Source organism: Episyrphus balteatus, chromosome 2 (genome assembly GCF_945859705.1).
Source record: "Episyrphus balteatus chromosome 2, idEpiBalt1.1, whole genome shotgun sequence".
Classification (NCBI taxonomy): Eukaryota; Metazoa; Arthropoda; class Insecta; order Diptera; family Syrphidae; genus Episyrphus; species Episyrphus balteatus.
Window position 1 is genome coordinate 24,409,145 of NC_079135.1, and position 23,382 is coordinate 24,432,526.

The window sequence follows — 23,382 nt, forward strand, 5'->3', positions numbered from 1 at the left end:
AAAAGTGGCAATGTAACTTCTACTGGAGTTTTAAATATTAAAAATGGTCTTCAACAGGGAGCGGTGAACTCACCGATTCTCTTTAGTATTTACACCAGCGATCTGATAGGAAGTCTAACTCAGGCAATTGCGTATGTCGACGATCTAATTGCGTACAGAACAGCTCCAAAAGTTGAGGTCATCAGAATTCTCTTGCAACGTGACTTTGACAAAATTCAGCGATATTGTGATGACTGGAAGTTGAAAATTAACTTTCAGAAATCAGAAACGATTCTATTTAGGACTCCCTTGGCTAAAGCCTCAGGGGATACGCGAAGGAACTGGCGGAAGCTGGCGATCGCTGGACCACACGGACATCCACTGCCGAGTAAAAGTGTAGTAAAGTACCTTGGCATCTGGCTAGATCAATATCTATATTTCAATAGACATATGGATGCTGCTCTGGCCAGGGCTAGGGGAGCTTTTGCCCTGACGAAACGGCTGTTTTATAGCAGTCGGCTTGACACCAGGGTTAAGGTGATTTGCTACATGGCCCTCATCCGGCCGATGATTGTCTATGGATGCCCTGTGTGGTTCAACGTTGCTCCATCTCAAATGGAAGAGTTTCGGGTGTTTGAGAGGCAGTTTCTTAGACGTTGCCTTGGTCTGCACAGAACACCCGAATCTGATTACACGCATTACTATTCCAATGAGGTTTTATACAATAGGGCCAACATAAATAGAATTGATAACTTTATGCTGAAGCTTGTTCGTGGCCACGTTTCAAGAGCGATGGCCTCTTCAAATAGCTACATTTTTGGGGCTTACTACAATAACGACGAATACTTCAAGAGTGTGTGTTTAAGCGGCTATATTCCGCCTGAGGCATTCCTCTATTTAGATAGTCGGGGGCTTGTACAGGATAGATTGGCAGTTCCGCTAATCTACCACGTCGGGCGAAGAACCGTGGACAGGCGACTGCTGTATGACAGGGACATCCTCGCATTAGGCGGAGAAGGGCGTCTTCGGTTCAGTAGGACTATGTCCGATCGGGACCGAAGAGATAGGGTCAGGCAGGAGAACCAGTTTTGGTGGCTTCATAATAGTGTAAATAGTTAAAGTGGTCTTTGTTTTTATGCCTTGGTCGGCTTACATAGTTTTAGGTGTTTAGTTTTAAGTAGGGACAGTTGGGGTGGCACAAAAAAAAAAAAAAAAAAAAATACAAAAAAATACAAAAAAATACAAAAAAAACTAAAAAAAAAAAAAAAAAAAAAAAAAAAAAAAAAAAAAAATTGCTTGCTGTGGCTGTTCTAGTTTTTAAGTAGTTTTAATTAGTTTGTAAGTAGTTTTAATTAGTTTGTAAGTTTTTAAAATAAGAAAAAAAAATTATAAGATTCCAAGTTTTTTTTTTAAATTATTTCTTGGTGAAAAATAAAAACCATTGAAATATTAGTATAAAAATAGTTATAAGGCCGAAAGGCATTATTATTAAGAAAATTGAATTATAACTTAGAGTGCCCGTAAAGGGCCAGTAAGTTAGTTGTAAGTAATTGATAAGTAGGCTAGTTTTTATGAATTTTTGTCTAGCTTTAAGATAGTTTTAAGTTGATGAAAAATAAAAATGAATTGAAAAGAAAAGAGCCCCAAAAAATATGATTTCGGGGCTCCTGAAATATTATATGAAGGGTCCCAAAAAATAATTTTTCAGGAACCCCGTTAGTTCAGAGGCAATCAAATATTAATTTTTGGGCCCCAAAATCTATTACTAATGAGCCCAAAAATATTCATCAAATTTTCTGATGGCATGACAAATATTATTTGGAGATCCTCAAAAGCTATTACTTCAAGGGTTCAAAACAATCAAATGGAAAATTAAATACCAATTCTGGGGCCCCAACATAAATACATCAGGGCCCAAAATAAAAACATTACGTTATTGGTGGCATTCCGAATATTACTTCAGAACAGAGGCACCAATATTAATTCTTGGCTCCAAAAAAATTATATTATATTTTAGGGGCCTCTGAGCACTTAATTTTTAGACCCCAAAAATAATTTTTCAGAAAATCAAATGTGTACATATTACTTCAGAAAAGAGGCCCCAAGAACTATCAATTCCAAGCTAAAAAAATTTTGTTTAAGGGGTCCCTAAATATTTAATTTTGGGGGCCCCTAGTACAAGTAAGTATAGCAAAGTGCATTACAAACATATTAAAACATTAAAATAAACCTAAAAATAAATAAGCCATACAAAAAAATGTATGGCGTACCTATACGCACTTTTTTTTATATCTAAGGGGCCCCCAAATATCAAAGGGGCCCTAAGATTTAGTCTTGGCCCGGGGCCCCGGCGACTCAACGTACGCCACTGCTCATGGCAAATAACACATTTTTGATAAAGTTCGTAAGGGTACAATTATCATACCATTGATTTTATCGAACTTATCAATAACTTTCCTTGTTTCTCAAAAAAGCACACTTTCATCAAAAATACGTGTATAAATAAATGAAAAATTTTGTTTACCAATTTTCACTGAAGTATCATTTTGGTTTTTTTTTTGTACTAATTCTAAATTTCATTTTATCTTTAAAATTTATATTCAAGTTAATTTTGTACACTCTTTATATTCTCAATTCTCATAAGAAACGAAACTTTTTCACCAAGTTTGAAAAACAAAATTTATTTCAGCTGTTACGAAACCTTTCCCAAACATAACTCAACGCTACAAAAAAAAAAAAAACACCCTTAAACTTAAAACATCGCAGCGATCATGACCAATTTAAAATACCTTGTTTTGATAAAGATCTATTGGTTTTTAAAAAAATACTTAACCTATAATCCCATTTATCTTCCAAAATACAGGTCCCTTGCATTTTAAACAAGTACCTATTTAAATTGCCTACACCAAAATTGTTCGAGATCAACATTTGGTTAATCTCAAAAGAAATTAAAATGCCTATCATATAGGCACCCCAAACCTTCTAAACTTAACTCTAATAAATGTGCCATTGTAAATAAAGTCAAAATACAAAATAACTAGACAAACACAAAGCTTGCACAGCTCAGAGTGTGTGGCGGGATTGAAAGGATGGAAACAAAACCACATAATATAGATAACTGCACTGCCAACACATTTCAGCTATTCAAAGCTCTTTCTGCTAATTCGGTTCAAGGCAATAGATCGTAAATTATTAAGCCCTCTCCTCCTCTTTCTCCATGTAAGTAATAGAAAGATGGTGTAAACGTTAAAGCACCATAAACGTTACTACTCGCAAAAGCCAACAAGCACCATAGATGTCACAGAATTAATTGTGACAAAAAGTAATTAATGTTTATTTGACTTAACTACTCCTAGGGAATTAGTGCTCTAAGGCAGAAATGTTATTGCTTTAAAACAAAAAAAAGATTCAGGAAAGTCTAGAATATTTATATGAAAGGGGGGGATGACAAACAAAAATTTTACGCTTTGTAAACTCTCGACTAATGACTGTAATCATTTTTCTTTTCTTTTTTTTTTCAAAAAATACACCAACATACACCAACGTGTATTAGTTAAAGTCATACAAAATTGATAACAACAAAATAACAAAGTTTTGAGGGTTAGACAATGTTTTGTTGAGGGTAAGAGAGGGTGTAAAACTCTGACAAACGATAGTTTCAATTAGTGACAAATACATTTTCATTAATTTAGAACTTTGAATCGAAAAGGGGGTGTGTTTTATTCCAATCTAACATTTATTTTTCTTTTTTTATTATAAAACATTTAGTGACTTTTGATATTTCAATTGGCTTGCAATCTCTATGCAACTCTAAGAATTGAATAGATATTTCAAATGAAAATGTTGTGATTGCAAATTGAATCAGAAAGTGCACCATTGCAAGGTTCAATGATGCTTCATTGTTGCTCTAAGTGCAATTTCATTTTACATCATCAATGAGGCAAGTATATACGAATAATTTTATGCATGGGTGATGACTGATGATGTATCTCGTAGGTGGGTTTGGGTACTACCTCAATGTATTGCAGTTAGCTTTTTTTTCTTTTTTTTTTTATATAATCTCATCACAGTTTTATATAAAAAATAAATTGGTAAATAAAACTAAACACTTTGCACCAAAAATAAAAAAATTAACCTAAAAAAAAACCTTAAAATTAAATTTAAAATTAAAATTTTAAAATTAAAGTTAAATAAAATGCACGACCTGGTCGCACGTACTTGATTTCTTATAGTATTTATAAACAAAAATTTTAATTTAATTTTTTCATTAATTTTATAAGAAACTAGCTGACCCGGCGGACTTCGTTCCGCATTTTTCTAGTATTTATTTCCAATTTTTGGCTTTGTAATGTGTTAACCTTTTCCAATACAAAAAAAAATCGGGCCACAACTTGATATATGGAGCACAAACATACAATTGTATAAAGTATTAAAAAACGCAAACCATTTGTTTGACAGCTATTATAATTTTAATTGGAATGTGTACCTACTAAGTTTCATTAATATTATTATTAAAGTATAACAACATAAATCTTCAGCGGAAAGCAAAATAGTGCTATGTCCTTAACAGATTCTATGGAGTTATTATAATTTTGCTTTCCAGGTGATATGTATGTTGTATGCATGCCACTGTTTTTTTCTGGTATTGGCACGGGTTTTTTGCGTCAAATAGTAAAAAAATGTTTTTTAAAACAAAATCTTATGTGTCTCGAACTCCTTTCAATCACTTGCAATCGCTACTTAAATTTGATATTTTTTGGCTATTTAGGAAATTCAAAAAGTAGGGATCTTTTTTTGTGAATTGTAAAAAAACCGACTTAAAATGAAAAGATTCCGTCTTAATTATATGCATACGTCTAAATATTAAAATATTTTCTTAAAAAGATTAAATCATTTTTAATTAATGTGGAAATTGCATTAATAAATTGGTAGTTGAAACAACTTAAACAAATTTTAAGTTTCAGTTTATCATACCAATTTTCAATAGCTTAGTTATTTCCTCAATTTTAATTGAGGAAATAACATTTTAAAGAATTAAATCATGTTTGTTTTTATTAGCCTTGAATATGAGCTCTTTGAACCCCAAATATTGAATTTGTTCATAAGTTGACAGCAGCGCTACGTACCAGGTTCAACTAAAAAACAGAACCTGTCTCGAATGAACCTTATCAAACGCAAAAAATTTCATAAAAGTCTATACAGCCGTTCGGACTCCAAATATGGAATTTAATTATAACTTGAAAACAGCGCCACTTACCGGATAAAATTATAAAACAACACCTGTAACGGATAGACCTTATCACATACACAAAATTTCACAAAAATCTGTCCAGTTATTCGACCCCAAATATGGAATTTGCCTATAACTTGACAGCAACGCCACCTACAGGGTCCAATTATAAAACAAAACCTGTTTCGGATGGACCTTTTCACATACATTTCACACAAAATTTCAGAAAAATCTGTCTAGTCGTTTAGGAATAGGGTCACAAATATATATATTACATACAAACGATAACTCTGATTGATGACACCTTGCATAACGGTGTCATACACATACTTTTGTTGATCGTTTAACATCAGGACATTGGTTTGCACAAATATTTTTAATTTATTCAATGTAATTGTATTGCCTTTCGCGTAGTATTTCTGATCAAGAACATCTTGGTCTGCACGATTTGGAACAACCAATCCTAACTGTGCCAATGCTTTACTCGCAATAATCAAACACGTGTCCTCAATGAAGATCAGAGATTGAATATACATTTTATTTGTGCAGTCCATATCGTCGGTCTCATAAGGAAACCTCGTAACTCCACTTTTTTTCAAAAATGACTTTTGAATGCCATTCTTTAGAAAATATGTCAGCGGAGCAACCCAGAAAATTTGGGGTCATTCCAAAAACTCTAAATAGACTTAAATTCAAATTTTGCACAGCGCGTTTCTTCCCACTCTGTTGTTTGTTTACTCTTTCGTCTCTCCTGTAAAATTTTGATTTTGGGAGTTACGAGGTTTCCTTATGAGGCCGACGATATGTGGATTTAATGTCACAAGACGAATAATTATTTGTTTCACTCAAAATCAGGCTTTTATAATTATTTTGAAAGCTTTACAAATTAAGCTTAGTTAAAATTTTTAAAAAGCGAGAGTGTTTTTTTACTCGTACAAATTGACAGCTATGTAAAGATGCGAGAAAAGGTATTATTTTTTTTGATACAAACCATCTACATTTTAATACCTTTCCAACAAAAAAAAAATTACCAAAATCGGACCAGCCAAACGCGAGTTTATCGGCCACACACACTAAACGAACTCATTTTTATATATAAGATGTAAAGAAGGATTAAATTTTTTTTAAGAACGAAAACATCCTTTTCTATGATTTTAGTTTTCAAACTGAGTATGTCAATAAAATTTTTTTTTTGAAAATTGTAGGAACCGTTTATTTAAATAGTTTTTTCTTAATAAAAATTTTCAAAAAAGACGGATATGCTATTCTAAAAAAATAATTGTTCGACAGGATAAAAACTAAATTTAAAAAAATTGATTTTTCAAAAAAAAAAAAGAGTTGTGTAAAATTTTTAAAAAATGTAAAACTGATAGTTTTGAAATTTTTTAGACATTTTAAAATTACATCTACTTGGACGCTATTTCGCTATTTCGTTCGTTAATGAGAAAGTCAGAAATCAAGTCATTTTTTTTGAGAAAAATAGCCATTTTCCATTTTTGTCGTTATCAATAGGTTTTTCCACTATTTTCATTCATAAACCTGTGCTAAAACGTAGTCTACAAGTACCCATTACTTTTTGAGTACACGCAGAAAAATGATCAGTTAAAAACAACGTAAAACTTGTGTAAAATTAACAGAGGGAATTTGGTAATATAGCACCTGCAAATTAACCTGGGTTAAAATTACACTAGTCGACTTGGTTATTTTAAATTGTTTAATCTTTAATCTTGGTTAAATTGTACCAAAATCTCAAATTTTAACCGAGTTTCTTGGTGGGTTAAAATAGGGAGCGGGTCATAATTCTGCTTGTCAAAATTCTGTACGACAAAATTCTGTAGGGTCAAAATTCTGTAAGACCATAATTCTGTACGTCATTATACTGTAAATACAAAATTCTGTACGTCAAAATACTGTATGAACAAAATACTGACTTGCAAAATTCTGTTTTGCAAAATTCTGTACTGCAAAATACTGTATTTTCAATACAGTATTTTTAAAGAAATTTCCTTTGATAAAAAAACACGAAATAGTAGCTTTAAATATAATTATTGACAGTAAAGTTGTAATTTTATACAAACATAATTATTAAAGTAAAAAAGTAAATCAATTCTAGGAACACAAATCAAACTCTTCTTAAACATACAAAATCAAATAAATTTAATTTTTTTGTCAATCCGTTTCAGGTATGCAACGTGGTTTAATTCAGATTGTTTTTTTTTAAATAAGTGTAGTTTTGTTTTCTCTCTCTTTTTTCCGTAGCTCCTAATAAAGTACCTAGATTAATCAGCATTAGAAGCTTGCCTCTTTATTAAGTTGATCTCTTAGAAATTCATAGTAAACCCTCTTTTAAATATATCTGTATTTCAAAACTCTGTAAAAATGCTGTAAAAAAAATCGTTTTGATAATGTAAAAAAGTGCGCGCGCACTTTTTACATTATCAAAACGATATTTTTTACAGCATTTTTACAGAATTTTGAAATACAGAATTTTGATGTACAGAATTTTGAAATACAGTATTTTGACCAACCAGAATTTTGCTGTACAGAATTTTGACTTTCAGAATTTTGCTCATACAGCATTTTGCACTTACAGAATTTTGACATACAGTATTTTGGCATACAGTATTTTGAATACAGAATTTTGCAACATACAGAATTTCGACCCCAACCCGTTAAAATAACCTTCTTAAATGGTAATTTTAAACAATTTAACTATAGCAACGAGAACTACGTAGTTTTTAACACATTTTTTTTTAGCCCACCGGAAAAAACTCTCGGTATTTTATTTTTCTGCGTGTATTCATTAAGCTTCTTTTATTTTTTAAAAGATCAGCACTTTACTATTACAAAAGGGAGCAAACATTAAATAAAATGAAAAAAATAGCTAATACAAAAAAGTCGGGTTTTTTAAAGAAAAATGAAATTTAAATTTATTCAATATTCTCAACCATTTTGAAAAGAGAATTAAACACACCAACTTTCAAGGTAACTTATATTGTAGTGCATTTTTTTTTACACTACGGTTCATTGAATTAGATTCATGTAAAATTTTTGAGTATTTAGGAACTTATTTGGGCAAAAAAGTGATATTTTCTTTAAAATTGATGCAGCTGAGTATAAATTTTTGAATGCATTTGTTAATAGTATTATTCAAGGTTCCGTAGCAAAAGAAAAAGAAAACTTAAGATTTGCAGTCAGAGCACATGAAAGACCGTCACAGGGTGAACATTTTTTCGACTATTTTTTCGAATGCCAATAACTCACAGAAAAGGCTACGATTTTTAAAAATTATTTTTCTGATAACTGTCACTTACTTACTATTGATTTCGTTTTGACATTGACTTTTGGGACACCCTGTTTATTGATCAATATTTCCTTTTTATTGGCATACCAATTTTTTCCTTAAAACGCTTTTATTTTATTCGGGGGTCAATTCAACTAAAACAGATGTTTTTGTAATTTAAAATTCAAGTTGTAATTAAATTTCTTATAAAATTAAATTAAAAGAACTCTTATATTTTTAAAAATCTTTAGTATTGACTTAAGAGCAAGTATGTGCAAACCTTTGTGTTTCAACTGTGGGTTTGTGTGAATTGCTTATCATCGAAATTTTAAAAGTTTTGTTCAAAATTTAAATAAATTAAAGTGACTTAAATGACTTTAAAAACACTTTCAAGTACGATTCCATTTTGAAAAAAAATCTTATACTTAAAATATTTTTTAAGCACACGTAGTTATTATACTTAACCTTTCTGGCAGCCAATACCTACATTTATTTTTTATATCAATACTTTCTCCTTGATTTTGTCCATTAGCTTTAGTATTACAAACACAAAAAATTGGCTTCAATTCAATTACTGAGGTTATATCCACTGATTTCACATAACCCTCCAAGATGCAGTTTTTATCGACCGAAGGATTTTTTTCTGTGCTGACTTTGAATTTCTTCATGAAGCAAAAAAAAAAAAAGGATTTTTTGTTCAAATTTAAAATTTAGAAGTCATCATAAATATAAATCAGTTTTTTTCACATTTCTTTGGTCAATTTGGCAGCTTTTTGGCCCAAACTTATTACTATGCAAAAAAAAATTCAAATAAAATAATTCAAATAATATCCTTTTTCAAATGAATAAGATAACAATGAACTCTATAGTAATTAGTCAACAATTCGTGTCAAAATCATAAAAACCAATATCATCTAATATTTATAACTACAATAATTTTGATTGACATAGACAAGACAAAGTTCCTTGAACTTCCAGAGATTCTATTAGTTAGCTTTATTCATGTCATCTGCCTCTCGAATTTTATTCGCTCTCTATAATGATTTCATTGATAGTGTTGGTGGTTGTTCGACCCGGGTTCTAATTTGTTTTATTTATTCATTTGACAGCACCATCCCATTCAACCAACCCTTAACATTGATTAAATGTCACTACTTGATACTCCTTCCAAAAGATGTCTTAATACCTATACAAATACAAACCAACAACACAAAAATCACTGTCAACATCGACCACGATATAACAATAAGAAATAATGACAACTGGAGTATAGTAAGGTGTCAAGGATCTCTGAAGGGTTATTTGGTATTATGATTTTCTTTTTTGTCTTTGTGCAAGTTGTATGAGTTTTAAAGTAGTGCATACTTCAGTTTTATGAATCACTTTACAGGGTGATTCGCATTTCATTTAAAAGATTTTTTTCTGTAAATTTAAAATTTTTTTGTCACCCCATCTTGTAGGTATGTAAATATTCCATAACCAATTAATAAATTTTCAATATCAATTATTTATTGATGATCAATAAAAGCCAACTATTAATTTCGTTATGTTTTCAACAAAAACAAAGTTCTTAATAATGTTAACAGATTTGACCACGGTCACGGTGGCGTATGAGTAATATTAAGTAATATTAATAGTAATTACAAGATAATATCTCGGTGTGAGGCAACCTTTTGAAACCTACCTTAATCATATTAAAAATGCTAGAAAACTAGTCATATTTGTATTATCAAAGACAATAATCTTTGGTAGCCGGTAAGTAGAGAATTTTCACGTCAGTCTGATGGTTTCGTCATAAAATAGAAAAAAAAATATGCTTCACACTAAATTGGAATTTTCGAATGCTTATTATGATCTTTATGAATATTCAAAATAAAAAAAAAATAATAGCCTGTTTAAACTAGAACCAGAGAGAAGATTTTGATGAAATTAAACAAATGAGATTCGTAGTGAGATAATTTTCCACACATATTTGAAATGAAATAATTACCGTTCAAGTTGTTTAAATTAAAAAAAAATTATATTTATGTAGGTATTTGAAAAAAAAAAAAAACATAAATGAAAATAAAGACAAATTTTAAATTAATTTGAGCTCCAAAAACTGTATACAATTTGATTTTTTAAGATGCATTTAAAAAAAAATTAAATCTTTTTTATAAAAAATAGTATTTAATAAATAAATATTTTATTCATACTTTGCATTCCATTTTGTAGCAATTTTTTCTACATCAAAAACAAAAATTAAAAAAAAATTACTGTCCCGTTTCCGAAAATTTGATTTAAAAAAAAAAAAAAAAAAAAAAAATTAAAAATTTATTCTAAAATCCAAAGAAATATTTTGTCAACATTTTAAAGAGATAGCCTTATGGTAAAGCACTTGCTTAGTAACCCAAAAGTTGAAGGGTCGATACCCAGGTGGTGTCAATTTTTTCTTTTTTTTTTAAATTAAAATTGGTTTCTATTTTTCAAAGTTAAAAGAACTTTGTAAAAAGTTCATGCTTTATTATTAGCAAAGAGTAAAATAAACAATTTTTTATTTTGAAATCTCATATTTTAAAGTTTTTTTTTTTGCTTAAAACCAGTATGGGATTTCAATAATACTGGTAATAAATAATAGTGTTTATTTTTTAAATATGTAAAGTTTTTTAATACTTTTGGTGGATCTCTAAGTTCAAGGTCACTTTCAATAAATTAGTTTGAAATTTGTATTTTAGTAAAAATTTTGTTATATTATCGCTCCCGATCCGGCAGTTGTTTTGTTTGAACAGTTAACTATACATATATTTGGTAAGATAATGACATTTTGAGTTGCTGAGGAAAGCTGCGGACGATCGATTTTTTGAGTTTTGAAAAGTCTGAAAAAATTGTTTCTCACCTACCTATTTGCTTGTTCGATTTATGGTTTTCACTAAAAATGTCAAAAAATTTGAGAAAATCTATAAAATCAGTACCAAAAAAAATTAAACTCAAAAAGTGCTGATTTTTCAACGAACTTTATTAGACGGGCATAAGACGTATTCCATATACATTTTTGTATGTTGTATAAGAGAATACAACATACACAAAAAAAAATCACTTTTCAAGTAACACTACACAAAAAATATGTTTTTTTTTCTTTTACTTTTTTTGATATTTCTTAGTGTTTTCTTGAGAAATTTCGATTTAAAACTTCTGATTTGTTATTTTGCAGAACTTTCCAATTTTATTTGAGTCTAAGTACAATTTTAATGGGAGTAAATACAATTTTTTAAATTAAAATTATTAGTACCTATTTTTTTCAAATCTTTCCTTTCAACTTTTTCACGTTTTGGTTAATAATACATTTAAACTCACTTAAGTGAAACACAAAAAACTTTGGTTCTTTTCTTAAGCAGGTTTTTCAGATAAGCTAATTTTTCAATGAACAAATTAAATATTTGAAGGAATAACATTTAATAACTGGGTTTTTCTGTTATACTAGTTAAATCCAGCAAGTTCTACTGTATATGTTTTTTTTTTTTTTAAGAAGTGGACTTTTTTCCATTAACGTATAAAACAAAATACAACATAATATAATTTTGTCCGCCTTAATCTTGCAAATCTACCTAGCTTAGAAATATATGTAAAGGTCGAACAAATTTCAAGGTAAGTATTCTTTCTTTCTTAAAAAAAAAAAAAATTAAAACCCAAAATATTATAAATATTATTATTAATTTATTATTTTTGTCTATGTAATATGAAAATTTGATACCAAATTCGAAGAGTATAGGTAATATGTGTAAAGACTGTTCATTAAAAGGCCAATTACTATATACATGATTGTCAAATTATTTTGATTTTAGTTTAATTATGAACGGTGTTAAATAGTAACTGAAAGCATGTATCATATGAATAAATATGTTTTATTTGGTATAACATGGAATGCAACAAAATATGTGCAACACAGAAAAACTCTTGTATCCACCCTTCCGTATGGAATCCTATTACTTGTACTCGTATATCGAGCTCTCACTATTAAATTAGTAATTTTTAGGTGAAAACTTACACCAGATTTTTGTTGACCTAATTTTCCTCTTACTGTTAATGATCAGGGTCATTTAATTTATTTTTGCTTAAAATCTCGTTTTATCTCGTGGTTATACTATGATCCGAAACATATCAATTGCAGTTAATTTATAAACATCTTTTAAAATTATCTATTTTAATAAGTTTTTTTGTCTCTTCTAATGCGAATCACCCTGTCAAAATTGTGAATAATAAGAAACACAAAACTTTTCTCTGATTCTGCAGTTGGACTAAATGTGATGCATCCCTGAGAGGACACTACAGTGAGATGAAGAAAAATAATAATTCTTCAACCATCTGTCATTCGGGTGAATTGTCAATAATTTCAAAATTTATTCATCTCGTTCCATTATACTTTTCGCCAAATGCCACATGTTGTATCCTCTTCTGCGCATGCTTCCAAAAATCATAAGTTGTACAGGAGAAACATTATTCCAATTGTTTTTCTTTTTCTGCTATAGAATCTAGGGAATTTGCGTTTATTTTGAAAAGAGATGACCGGGTAGAAATCATCATTTAAATCTGAGATGGGGACAAGGAGTAGTTGTTTTTTTCTCCTGGAATGAATTGGAAAAAAAATAAACAATTAACTAGACATTGTTTAACCTCAAAGTTGGAGAGAGAGAAAAAGAGACAATTTTCCATTTTCCAAGGCCACTGGAATTACATTATCGTTATTATATTTTGCTGTTGAAAATCTAAAATTAAAAAAAAAAAAAAAAAAAAAAAAATAGAAAAACAAAAGAGATTTGTAATAAAAATTTTGTGGATTTGTATTCGTAAGATACGAACTTTGCATAGTACTTGTGAGGCATTAGCACATTTAAGGGTTATTGTAAGTTTTACGAGAGTTTTGTCTATTTTGTTTTGTTTTGGATGTATTCGTTGTATTACATTGTGTTGCAAGTCATTTAAATTTTTTGGTATTTATTAGAATGAAAGATATTTTGACGACTTTGTTCAATATTGTTTTGAATAAAGTGTCGTTTTCATTTGATTTTTTTTAGAGGTATTTTTATGAGTTTGAGTTCAAAAATGTTTATGAAGTATTCAAAGTTATTGTCACAAGATGTTTATTGACTGAACTACCAGATGTTTAAATAAGTTTAAAAGCTGTAAAAATACCACACTTAAATCAGAAAAGTTTTATCTTTAGTTATTTAAATTATAGTCTTCGCTTTTGTTATGCAGTTGAATCAAAAAATTAAATGGTTTGCATCACAGATTACTTTATAGTTTTCACACTTAGTTTACTGAAAAATGTATCTTTTAGTAGAGTAATTAAATCAAATAATTTGAGAATGAGATTTTTTTTTTTTCAAACGTGCGTCGGTAATTAAAAGTATTTTAACCTCTTAAGGTTAAAAAAATTGCCGCTCTTGGCGTATAATTTTTTTAAAATTAAAATATTTTTATTTAAAGTTTGTTACAATATTCCATTGTCGCCGTAGAAGCAATTTTTTCACTTGACTTTAAAAATAAAAATTAAATATTTGAACACAACGGCAACATCTACAATATTACATAATCATTTTTATAAAAAAAAAAACAAAACCGACTTCCATGGATCAAAATTGCGTTTTATGGTTTTTCTCATAGTTTCTATAGGAATAACTGGACGAAATTGAAATGGGACCACACTGCAGGCACCAGCTTTCCAATACAAAAAGAATTGTCAAAATTGGTTCACTTAGTCCAAAGTTATAAGGTAACAAACACAAACACAAACAAAAATACAGACGAATTGAATACCTCCTCTTTTTTTGAAGTCGGTAAAAATACATTTTTCGTAAAATAATAACACTTTTTAGGCACGAAATCGTTTTACCATTTTCATCAGCGTATAAAACAAAGGAGAAACATTATTTTCTTTTGGAGTTAAACTAATTAAGTTTATCAATAGGTAACAGAATAGGCTAATGTGAATTTTTTCAATGATAAAATGGCGGCGTAGTTTAGGATGATCGCAAACTACTTTTTTTTCCATCGGGCGACCACCTTACTACTACGTAGGCTTAAAAAACAGGTCTTGGAAATCACGCGTATATATTATCTGTTCGAAGTTTCAAGCCAATCCATTCATTCTCTTAGACTCTAGTTCGATGTACAGATGGACGCACAGACACATAAACATAAATTATAAGTTGGTTTTGTATTTCTTTATTTTTTCCGTTCTTCCACTTTAAATTTCGAAGAAGGTTTTCTGTGATCCCACTCTTACACTCGGTTTTTCTCACTGAAGAACTATTCCTATGTCAGGAGGTCTCGTGTGTAAAGGCCACTATTGTGTTTTTTTTTTGTAGGGAATTTTTTATTTGTTTTTTGAAATCCTGCTCAAACTCAAAACTTTTTTGTTTTATGTTTTTTAGGTCACTTTAATTACTATTAACAAAATAAAAATTCTTTATGAAAAAAATGTTACGCATACACCACAGTGACCCTTAATATTAAACCAACTGTTTTGAAAACACAAAAAATCAGAATTAGAATTTATAGGTAAAATACAAAATATGAGGATTTGAGTGCTTTTTTTGCTATTAGCGGGTTCTATTAGCCCTTATTACTCTTAAAAATAATTTTATTACTCTACATACAAATTTTAATTAATACTAGGTCTGTATTAGGGTGCTTCTTAAAAATCAATTTTCGAAATTTTAATGGGACACCCTTTCATTTTGTTCTTCCTGTCTTAAATATAAATTGGGTAAAATTTGGTCCAGTTTAAACACATTCTAGGGGTCGCTACCACAATTCAAAGTTTTAAAAATACACCAAATGTTGTTTTTTTTCTCAGAAAATTTTTTAATTTGTAATCAGAATTAAGTACTTTATATTAAATCTTTAACTGTTTTGAAAGAAATTTTTATAAAAATACAGCGGAATAAAAATGAAGTTTAATTTTGAATATTTTTGAATTTGACATTTTTTTTTTTGTGTTGTTCTGTAGAATAGCTAACTGAGTGATATTTTTTTAATTGAAAAATTCAATGATTTTATCTGATTTTGTATGAGCTTAATATCTTTATTCGACAGACAGTTAACTGACTGTTTATTAGAAGATTGAAAAATCGTACTTTTTATTGTAACAAACAAATTTTGTTGAAATGGATCTTTTTTTTTAGCGACCCCTAAATTTTAATATTAAAATCGGAAAAAAATACAATATACTATGCTTATATGGTAGAACATAATGCAGGGGTGTCTCATTAAAAAATCGAAAAAAAGATTTTTTCGACCATATAAGAAGCACCCTAGTCTGTATCTGAATTAACCGTATAGATTTGTAAAAAAAAAGGTTACACATACACCCCCGTGAACCAATATGTCTTTGCTTTGTGTATTCGTACAAAAAAAAGTTTAGATAACAATCAACCATGACAAACTTACGATCAACATCAAACTTAGTACCTATGAAGTGCTTTTTTGGTGACTCTTTGAAATTATTTTTTTGGGCCAAAAATAACAGAGTACCTGTCATTCTCGAAAATGACTACAACGATTTTGTTAAAAAAATCATATGTTAGTTTCTAAACAAGCGCTATCTTTAAATGAAGTTTTTTTTTTTTAAATCAATATTAACGGTATACCTGTCATAGAACTTTTTTTTTTTTCAATCTGATTTTCTCCCAAACTACTAATTTTCTCCCAAAATACTAATTTTCAACAATTTTTTATGCAAAAGCATTTATACATTTTTTTACTACTAATTCAAAATAAAATTTGAAAAAAAAAACAATTTTGAATTTTCGAAAACGCGATATTGAATATTTTTGAAATATTGGTTTTAGGTGTTGATTAATAATTGCTGCAAAAAACGGTTGTAACGATTTTAAAAATAATTTAAAACAAAAAATTGCACAATAATGAAAAAAAAAATTGAATTGCATTTGGAGCTTTGCAAATTGAATTTTATGTTTTATTTTATATAATTTTTTTTCGTATACATTAACCGCAAAAATAAACAAAATTAAAGAAATTGATCGACGAATAAATAAAAGAAATATATTGGATCATAAGGTGTAATAAAGGAGTAAAAATAAATTTGCCAATTTTTAAAACGCAAACAACTGAACAGCTGCAAGTAAAACGTATGTAACTCATGTGAATTTTAGTAAAATAATATTTTTTTTTTGTTCTTAGCGGGTTCTAGTTGCACCAACTGTCATATTTAAGTACAAGAGCAAAACAGTGCTTGCTGTTTGGCAAATTAGGATTGAAATTTTAAAAAAAAAACTATAGAGAGGTTAAAAAAATATTTCTCTGTTTTTGCAGTTTTGCTGAGGTAAACCATTTGTTAAGCAAAAATTAAAGGGAAAAACAACTTTTTCTTTACTTTTTTACCTGTCGTGGCAAAAATTCAGTACATACCTATTTTAGATGCCTTAAGATCGATCAGAAATAATAAAAAAAAAAAAAAATACCATCCATAGATGAACATTATTTTTCTTAGTTTCAAATACCTAAAACATTTTTTATAAACTCTTTTGGTTTTTCATTCGAGTTAGTGAAAATTTATATATTTTCTATTCAAAAAATTTAACAATATTTTTGTTTCAACACAAATCTGCTTGAAAAATAAAACTACATAATATTATTATTATTTTGTTCAGCAGAATGTAGTTCTTTTTTTATGACAGACAACACCATAAAAGACAATCAAATGTTCATCCCTATATCAACTATTCCCAAAAACTTCATATCTTGTAACCATTGTCTCGTCAAAAACCATTCTTTACGATCAACTCTATAAATATTTATCACCCTGTATATAACAGTATAAAAACATAAAAAATTCCATCCAATCTTCCAAATTCCAATATTTCCCCAACACATGTTGCACATAATATCCAATATAGTCCACACAAACACACACCCCACTCTATTTGTCTCTCAAACTGTCACTGGAATAATCCAGAATGTAAATAAAAAAACAAATTCCTTCCAGTCATAGTCAACGTCTATGTCGTCGTCTGTGGCGCCGCGCCGCCACTACGCATCACCATTAAGCACATGGACGACATGGTTAAGCATGGAAATCTACCCCAATTTTTAAAACCAAGGAAAACCAACCACAACATGGAACACAAACAACGACTTCGACTACGGACGACGATAAGCTCCAAAAAGAATGTCAGCAGCAGGCATCCCTTAGTTTTGTACCGACTCCCGGCCGGATAGAACACAATACTAGCTCTAAAAGCCAAGTCCTGCGTCGTTGTGCGGCGTCGTACTTTCTTTGAACTTTTTTCAAACTTCCCTTCACATTAATCCTTGTCTTTAAACTTACTACCACACCATCACAACACACTTTATCTTCGTTCTTTTCGAAGAAAACAAAAAAAAAAAAATATCAAAAAACTCTCGTCAAAAAACGGATACGGAAACGTGCGTGACTTGCATTCCTTATAAAGTGAAACTTTTGCTACCCCCAAATCATCGTTGTATAGTGCATTGCAACACTTCTGCAGCTTTACATAATTTATCAACTTGTCTTCTTTGCTCTTTGGAATTTGTTACTTCCTTTTTTTTGTGTCTTCTTTTACTATTTGCATTCAAAAAGGTCACTGACTGGAGCACAAAAGTGCATTAGGTGAAGAAATCAACAAAAGGGTAAGGCTAACCCCTTTTTTTTTGTTAAAAGAAAATCGAAGCTTATTTCGTCGTAGAAATTTATTCGTAAAGTTATCTTATCTTTTGGATACGATTTTTGTATCGTTGTCTGATAGTTTGACGATTTGTCAATCTGTCTGGAAGAAATTCCTCGACAAACTGCGATTCTAGTCAACGATAGTTTGTAGTGACACAAATACCCTATTAAAGTGAGGGTGGTTGGTGTTTTTTTTTTTTTTTCTACATCGAACTACTATAAAACTATATACGAATATCGGTTGGCGGTGATGTAATAGCTGCTGGAAACATAGTTCGCTTCGGTTGTTTTTTTTTTTTCGGTACCAATTAAACGAATACGTAGTATATTAAAATCGTGAGTCCAATTGACCCCGTATCCGAACTTTAATTCCAGAAGTTTGTCTGTTTCGAACGAATTAAGGAGGGTAAATTTAATTCTCCGTGTGCACATTTTGAACAAAGAATTTTTTATTTATCTTATGTGTCATTTGGTGATAGTCGAGACAAAGCTTAGTTTAGTGAGAATTGAATAAAAAAAAAAAACAAAACAAAAAACAAGTGTAAATGTGGTGAAAAATTGGGTGTTTTAGTGAATAACCCTTTTCTCTTGATTACAATCATTCACCCTCCAAAAAAAAAAAGGGTTTAACTTTTCACCAAATTTGAAGCTTTAAAATGAGCAACAGATCCATAGCTAGTGAAATAAGAGGTGAGAATCTTATTTTATCTGTATTTCACTGTAAAATTTGTAATATTGTTTTGTATTTTTATATGCATTTTTGATTTGATTTAATTTTTATCTGTTAAATTGGAGTGAATAAAAATTTTGATTGTTATCAGTTTATCAGAGATATTTATTAAAGTAATCTTTTTTTTTGAAGAATTAAGTTGATAAGATATCAGTTTTGAGTTGGTTGATGAAATATAGTTAAACAAAATGAATTCAAACATTCAAAGGTACTTGTTTATATTTGTTTAACGCATTCATCATTGTGTAAACAAATTATTAAGTTCAGACATTTTTTTTTTTGAATAAAAAAAGACAATGTTACAAGAAGATTTTTAAAGACTTTCAAGTTTTAGAGAATATAAAAATAAAAAGAAGAAAAAACACAATATCGTCGGTGAAACCAGAAAAGTGTGTAACTAGATTTTAGCAAATTTTATAGGAGAGCATTAAAACCTCATCGTTTTGAAGGCATTTGTATGAGTTTTCATTTTCTAATTTGTTAATAAAATAAAAACTATTAACTTAAAGGGGATTCCCAGTTTAAGGAACGGTATAGATATCAATTTTGACTAACAGATGGCATTCAAATCTAATTTTTAGAAAATTTGGAGTTACACACTTTTCTGGATTCACCGATGATATGTGTTCTTATTGCACGTGTATTTTTGTTTAATTTATAATTTAAATAATAATTTTTGTTGTTTTGTTCTAATTCTTATTTGCAACCCTATCTGCATTATGCTTCAAGTCTGTTATTCAGTTAAATGAACCTTTTTTCTCTTATATAGCTATTCGCTGATGTTTGACTTATTGATTTTATCAGATTATTTTAAGTCTAGTAGTAGGTAGTAGATAATAATCAAACCCTCAAACGAGACATAACAATGATTCAGAAAACGAAAACATTGGTTTTGCAATTCTGCTTGTCTGTTATAATGACTTGAAATCTTATCATCTGTATCGATTAATAGTTTTCTGGGTAGACAATACACAACGACAGACAAGACAATAAAGTGAATAAGTATTCGTTATTTTAAAATTGACCAATTGTGGTTAATCGCTTTAAATATTGAAATGTTAGAAAAACAGCAGAAAAAGCAGTAGTCAACGATCTTTTATTCAAAACTTTTTATTCTATTCAATTGTTTACTCATGACATAGTTCGTAGATATTTTCTAATTGATGTTATCAAATTCGTCTACTCTGGAACGATAACTTGAGCATATTGTGAGCATATAGTAAGTTTCCCTAATTCCGATCTTAACTACACACAAACATAATGTAGTTCAATAAGGAAGGAATCATGAACCGCTTGTAATTTAATGCTTTCAAAAACAAATATTCCCTTCTATCATTACTTTTGTTAATGTTTGAAAAAGATCCGTCTTTTTTTTCGAAAATCATTATTTACCTATTTCATAATAAAGTATGGACAAATAAAATTCAGTTTCATATAATACGTTTTCGGACTAATATATTCTTAGATTTATCAGGGGAATTATTAGTGAAAAATTAAAATATTATTATTAACTATCCCAAACAATATAAATATGGGTAAAAGTTTTCATTATTTGCAAAGTCTTATACAAAAGCAAGTTTACTTTGAACCAAAAACGAAATAAAAAAAATTCTTTGAATTTTTCTTTTTTTTTTTTTGAAAATTATTTGTTTTTTTTAATCTAAAAAATAGATTTTTGATTTTTATGAATAGGTCTCTTCACCATAAACTCATATTTTTGAACCAAAACTTTTTTGGAAAAATAACACTGGTCTACAAAATTTAATTTTTTTTTTTGTGCCGAGACTATGATACACTTTTCTATAGGTTTTTGATGTGCTGAACTCGAATCTGAAGTCAGAAATATCCTATCAGCTCCCGTTTTTGAAATATTACCGTTAGAAAGTTCGAAAAAAATCGTTTTTTTTGACTTTTTTGGAGTTAACAAGATCTTCCCCACATGAACCAAAATATACTTTTCTGAAGGTTTTGGGTGTGTTGAACTCGAATCTGAAGTCAAAAATATCCTATCAGCTCCCGTTTTGGAAATATTACCCTTAGAAAATGCAAAAAAAAACCTTTTTTTACCACTTTTGATGTTATGCCTTAATTTGAAGAATTTTTTTTAAATACAATTCATAACGGTTTCTATTAGAAGTATTTTCCTTCTTTCAAGACCTGTTTAAATCTTTGCAATATCTCGTTTACTGCCGGAGATATCTTAAAATGAAGTAAGTTTGTTTTTATCAAAAAGGAGATGAAAACGTGATATCTGTTTGATACATTACAATAACCCAAACAACTGACGATATCTCGAACAATAAAAAAGATATCGAATAGATTTAAAAAGATCTTGAAAGAAGGAATATAGTTCTTATAGAAACCGTTATAATTTATATTTAAAAAAAAAATGTCTTCACATTAAAGCATAATCTCAAAAGTAGTTTTTTTACATCTTCTAACGGTAATATTTCAAAAACGGGAGCTGATAGGATATTTCTGACTTCAGATTAAAATTCAGCACCAAAAACCTTGTAGACTTGTGTAATTTAACTTTTTTTTTAATGCAAAGTAGAAAAAAAATATTTGTTTGCTAATTTGCTAATAACCAGTTTAAAAGATAAAATAAGAAGTGGCTCGCAATATTAACTGTAAATTAAATTGCATCTAACAAATATTGGATGTTTTTCGTAGCCCAATAAGATTGGGAATTGAACACAAACTCGAAAACATTGCAACATTTTTGATGAGGTTGCATTGGGCCAACGGGACCGAAAATCTCAATTTTTCTTTAAAACGAGATCATTAAGAAGTCAAAGCTCAAAACAAGCTGTCCCGATGCACAATTGTATGCCCATGCTTAAACTGAGCAAGCAAATATTTTTTTTTTTACTTTGCATTAAAAAAAAGTTAAATTATTTTTTTATAGCCATTGTTCAACGGTTATAACGCATTTTAAATAGTTATGTGTAAGAAGAATTATTGTTAAATATGACTGATTAAAAAAACTGATGCATTTTTGACAGCAATGTGAAAAACTTAGATTTTACAATTAAAGAATTTATTAAATTAATAGGCTATTTTTGCACTTTGGTACCAATAACTTCCTAGAAACTCTAGATTTGATTAAAACTTTTACCATTCTGCAATCCCGTTTAGACTCGCATATTTTTAAAAAAGTTGGCTACCTATGAATTTTTTTATACCACAGGTGTTTGAAAATTTTCATAAAATTTGCAACAGTTGTAAGAACTTTTAACTTCTTATGTAGTAAGCCAATTACCTATTGTAGAAAATTATAAAAATAAGAAATTTATTAAATTCATTCATTCGTGGTTGTGGTTAAAGAAAACGTAAGATGATGAAATTTTAAGTACACTGAACGAAAAAAAGCTAATATTTTCTAAACTGGTTGCGATAGAAACTTTTTCTATTGGGTTTCAGAACAGTCAAAAGTGCACCCATCAGCCATTTTAGGCTTATCCATTTTCTACCGGACACCCTGTTTAATAAAAATTGTTTGGATTTCAAATAACTCTGCAACAAGAGGTCAAAGAGGCCTTCGTAAGCCGAAGGTGACTAAAGTACCAATCCCTATAGAAGAATCCAAGTCAACTTTAGCCTTGCGACATATTGTGCCGTTAAAATCGACTTGTGAAAAGTCGGAATGTTTTTTCCTTTGAAGAATTAATTTTTTTTTAAACTTTATTTAAATTTACCAATTTTTAAATTTAAAGTTTTGCAAATTTAAGAAATTTAAACTTTTAGGAGCACGTTCGAGCATATATCATATTATAGATTGCAGCACTGACTGAAAAAAAAAACAAAAATTAAATTTTTTAAAATTGGTGTTTTCTAAAAAAGTCTTTTAAAGTAACATGAAAATCAAAGTATTTTTTGTACAACATTGAAAATATTTTTGAACCAATAGGTACCTGACCAAATAAGCGGAAATTAAAACTTTAGTATAATTTTAATTTTTCTCTGAGAGTTGAAATTTTATGCCATGCTTGCAAAGTATGAAAAAATTTGGTACTTGTTTAAAATTTTACCAAATAAAGGCTTCTAATTGTATTTAATCATTTTAATTTAACTTTTTCAATAATATGCACCCTTTAGATTTTAGAAGCTTAAAACAGAAAAAGTCCGAAAATTTTCGTTTTCTACGCGCACAACACAGCAAGCACAGATCTTTTAAAGCTACATACTTAGTTGTATACAAATGGTATACATCCTTACAACATTCAAAAATACAGCTTGATACAATTTTGTATGACCTAAAGCGATTTGTATCTAAGGTGACTGGCCTAAATTATATTTTTTTCTAAATACTGACAAAATAGTGAGAGTTGAAACTTTTAATTTCTAGCTTGTTTTCATTTTATTTATGACCTTGATCAAATTGTCTTTTACAGTCACCAAATTACACGGAGTTTTCATAAGCGACCAGTCTGTTGAATCCTTGTGAATGCTGTTTTTTTATTTTATGT

General features: G+C 29.2%; 1 protein-coding gene across 5 annotated transcripts in view; it reads left to right on the forward strand.

The window, feature by feature from the left end:
• The window catches only part of LOC129910288 (calcium-binding protein E63-1), a 123,177-nt gene that overhangs the window by 40,111 nt on the left and 59,684 nt on the right, over nt 1-23,382 (forward strand). Inside the window, exon 1 of one of the 5 annotated variants that reach the window (XM_055987618.1) lies at nt 17,482-18,873. The exons of 3 other annotated variants lie outside the window; for them this stretch is intronic. In XM_055987618.1, the coding sequence (XP_055843593.1) occupies nt 18,840-18,873 (34 nt within the window). In that variant the 5' untranslated portion in view covers nt 17,482-18,839. Of the gene's footprint in view, nt 1-17,481; nt 18,874-23,382 lie in introns of those variants that run through there. One more of the 5 variants, XM_055987619.1, reaches the window with a different exon arrangement.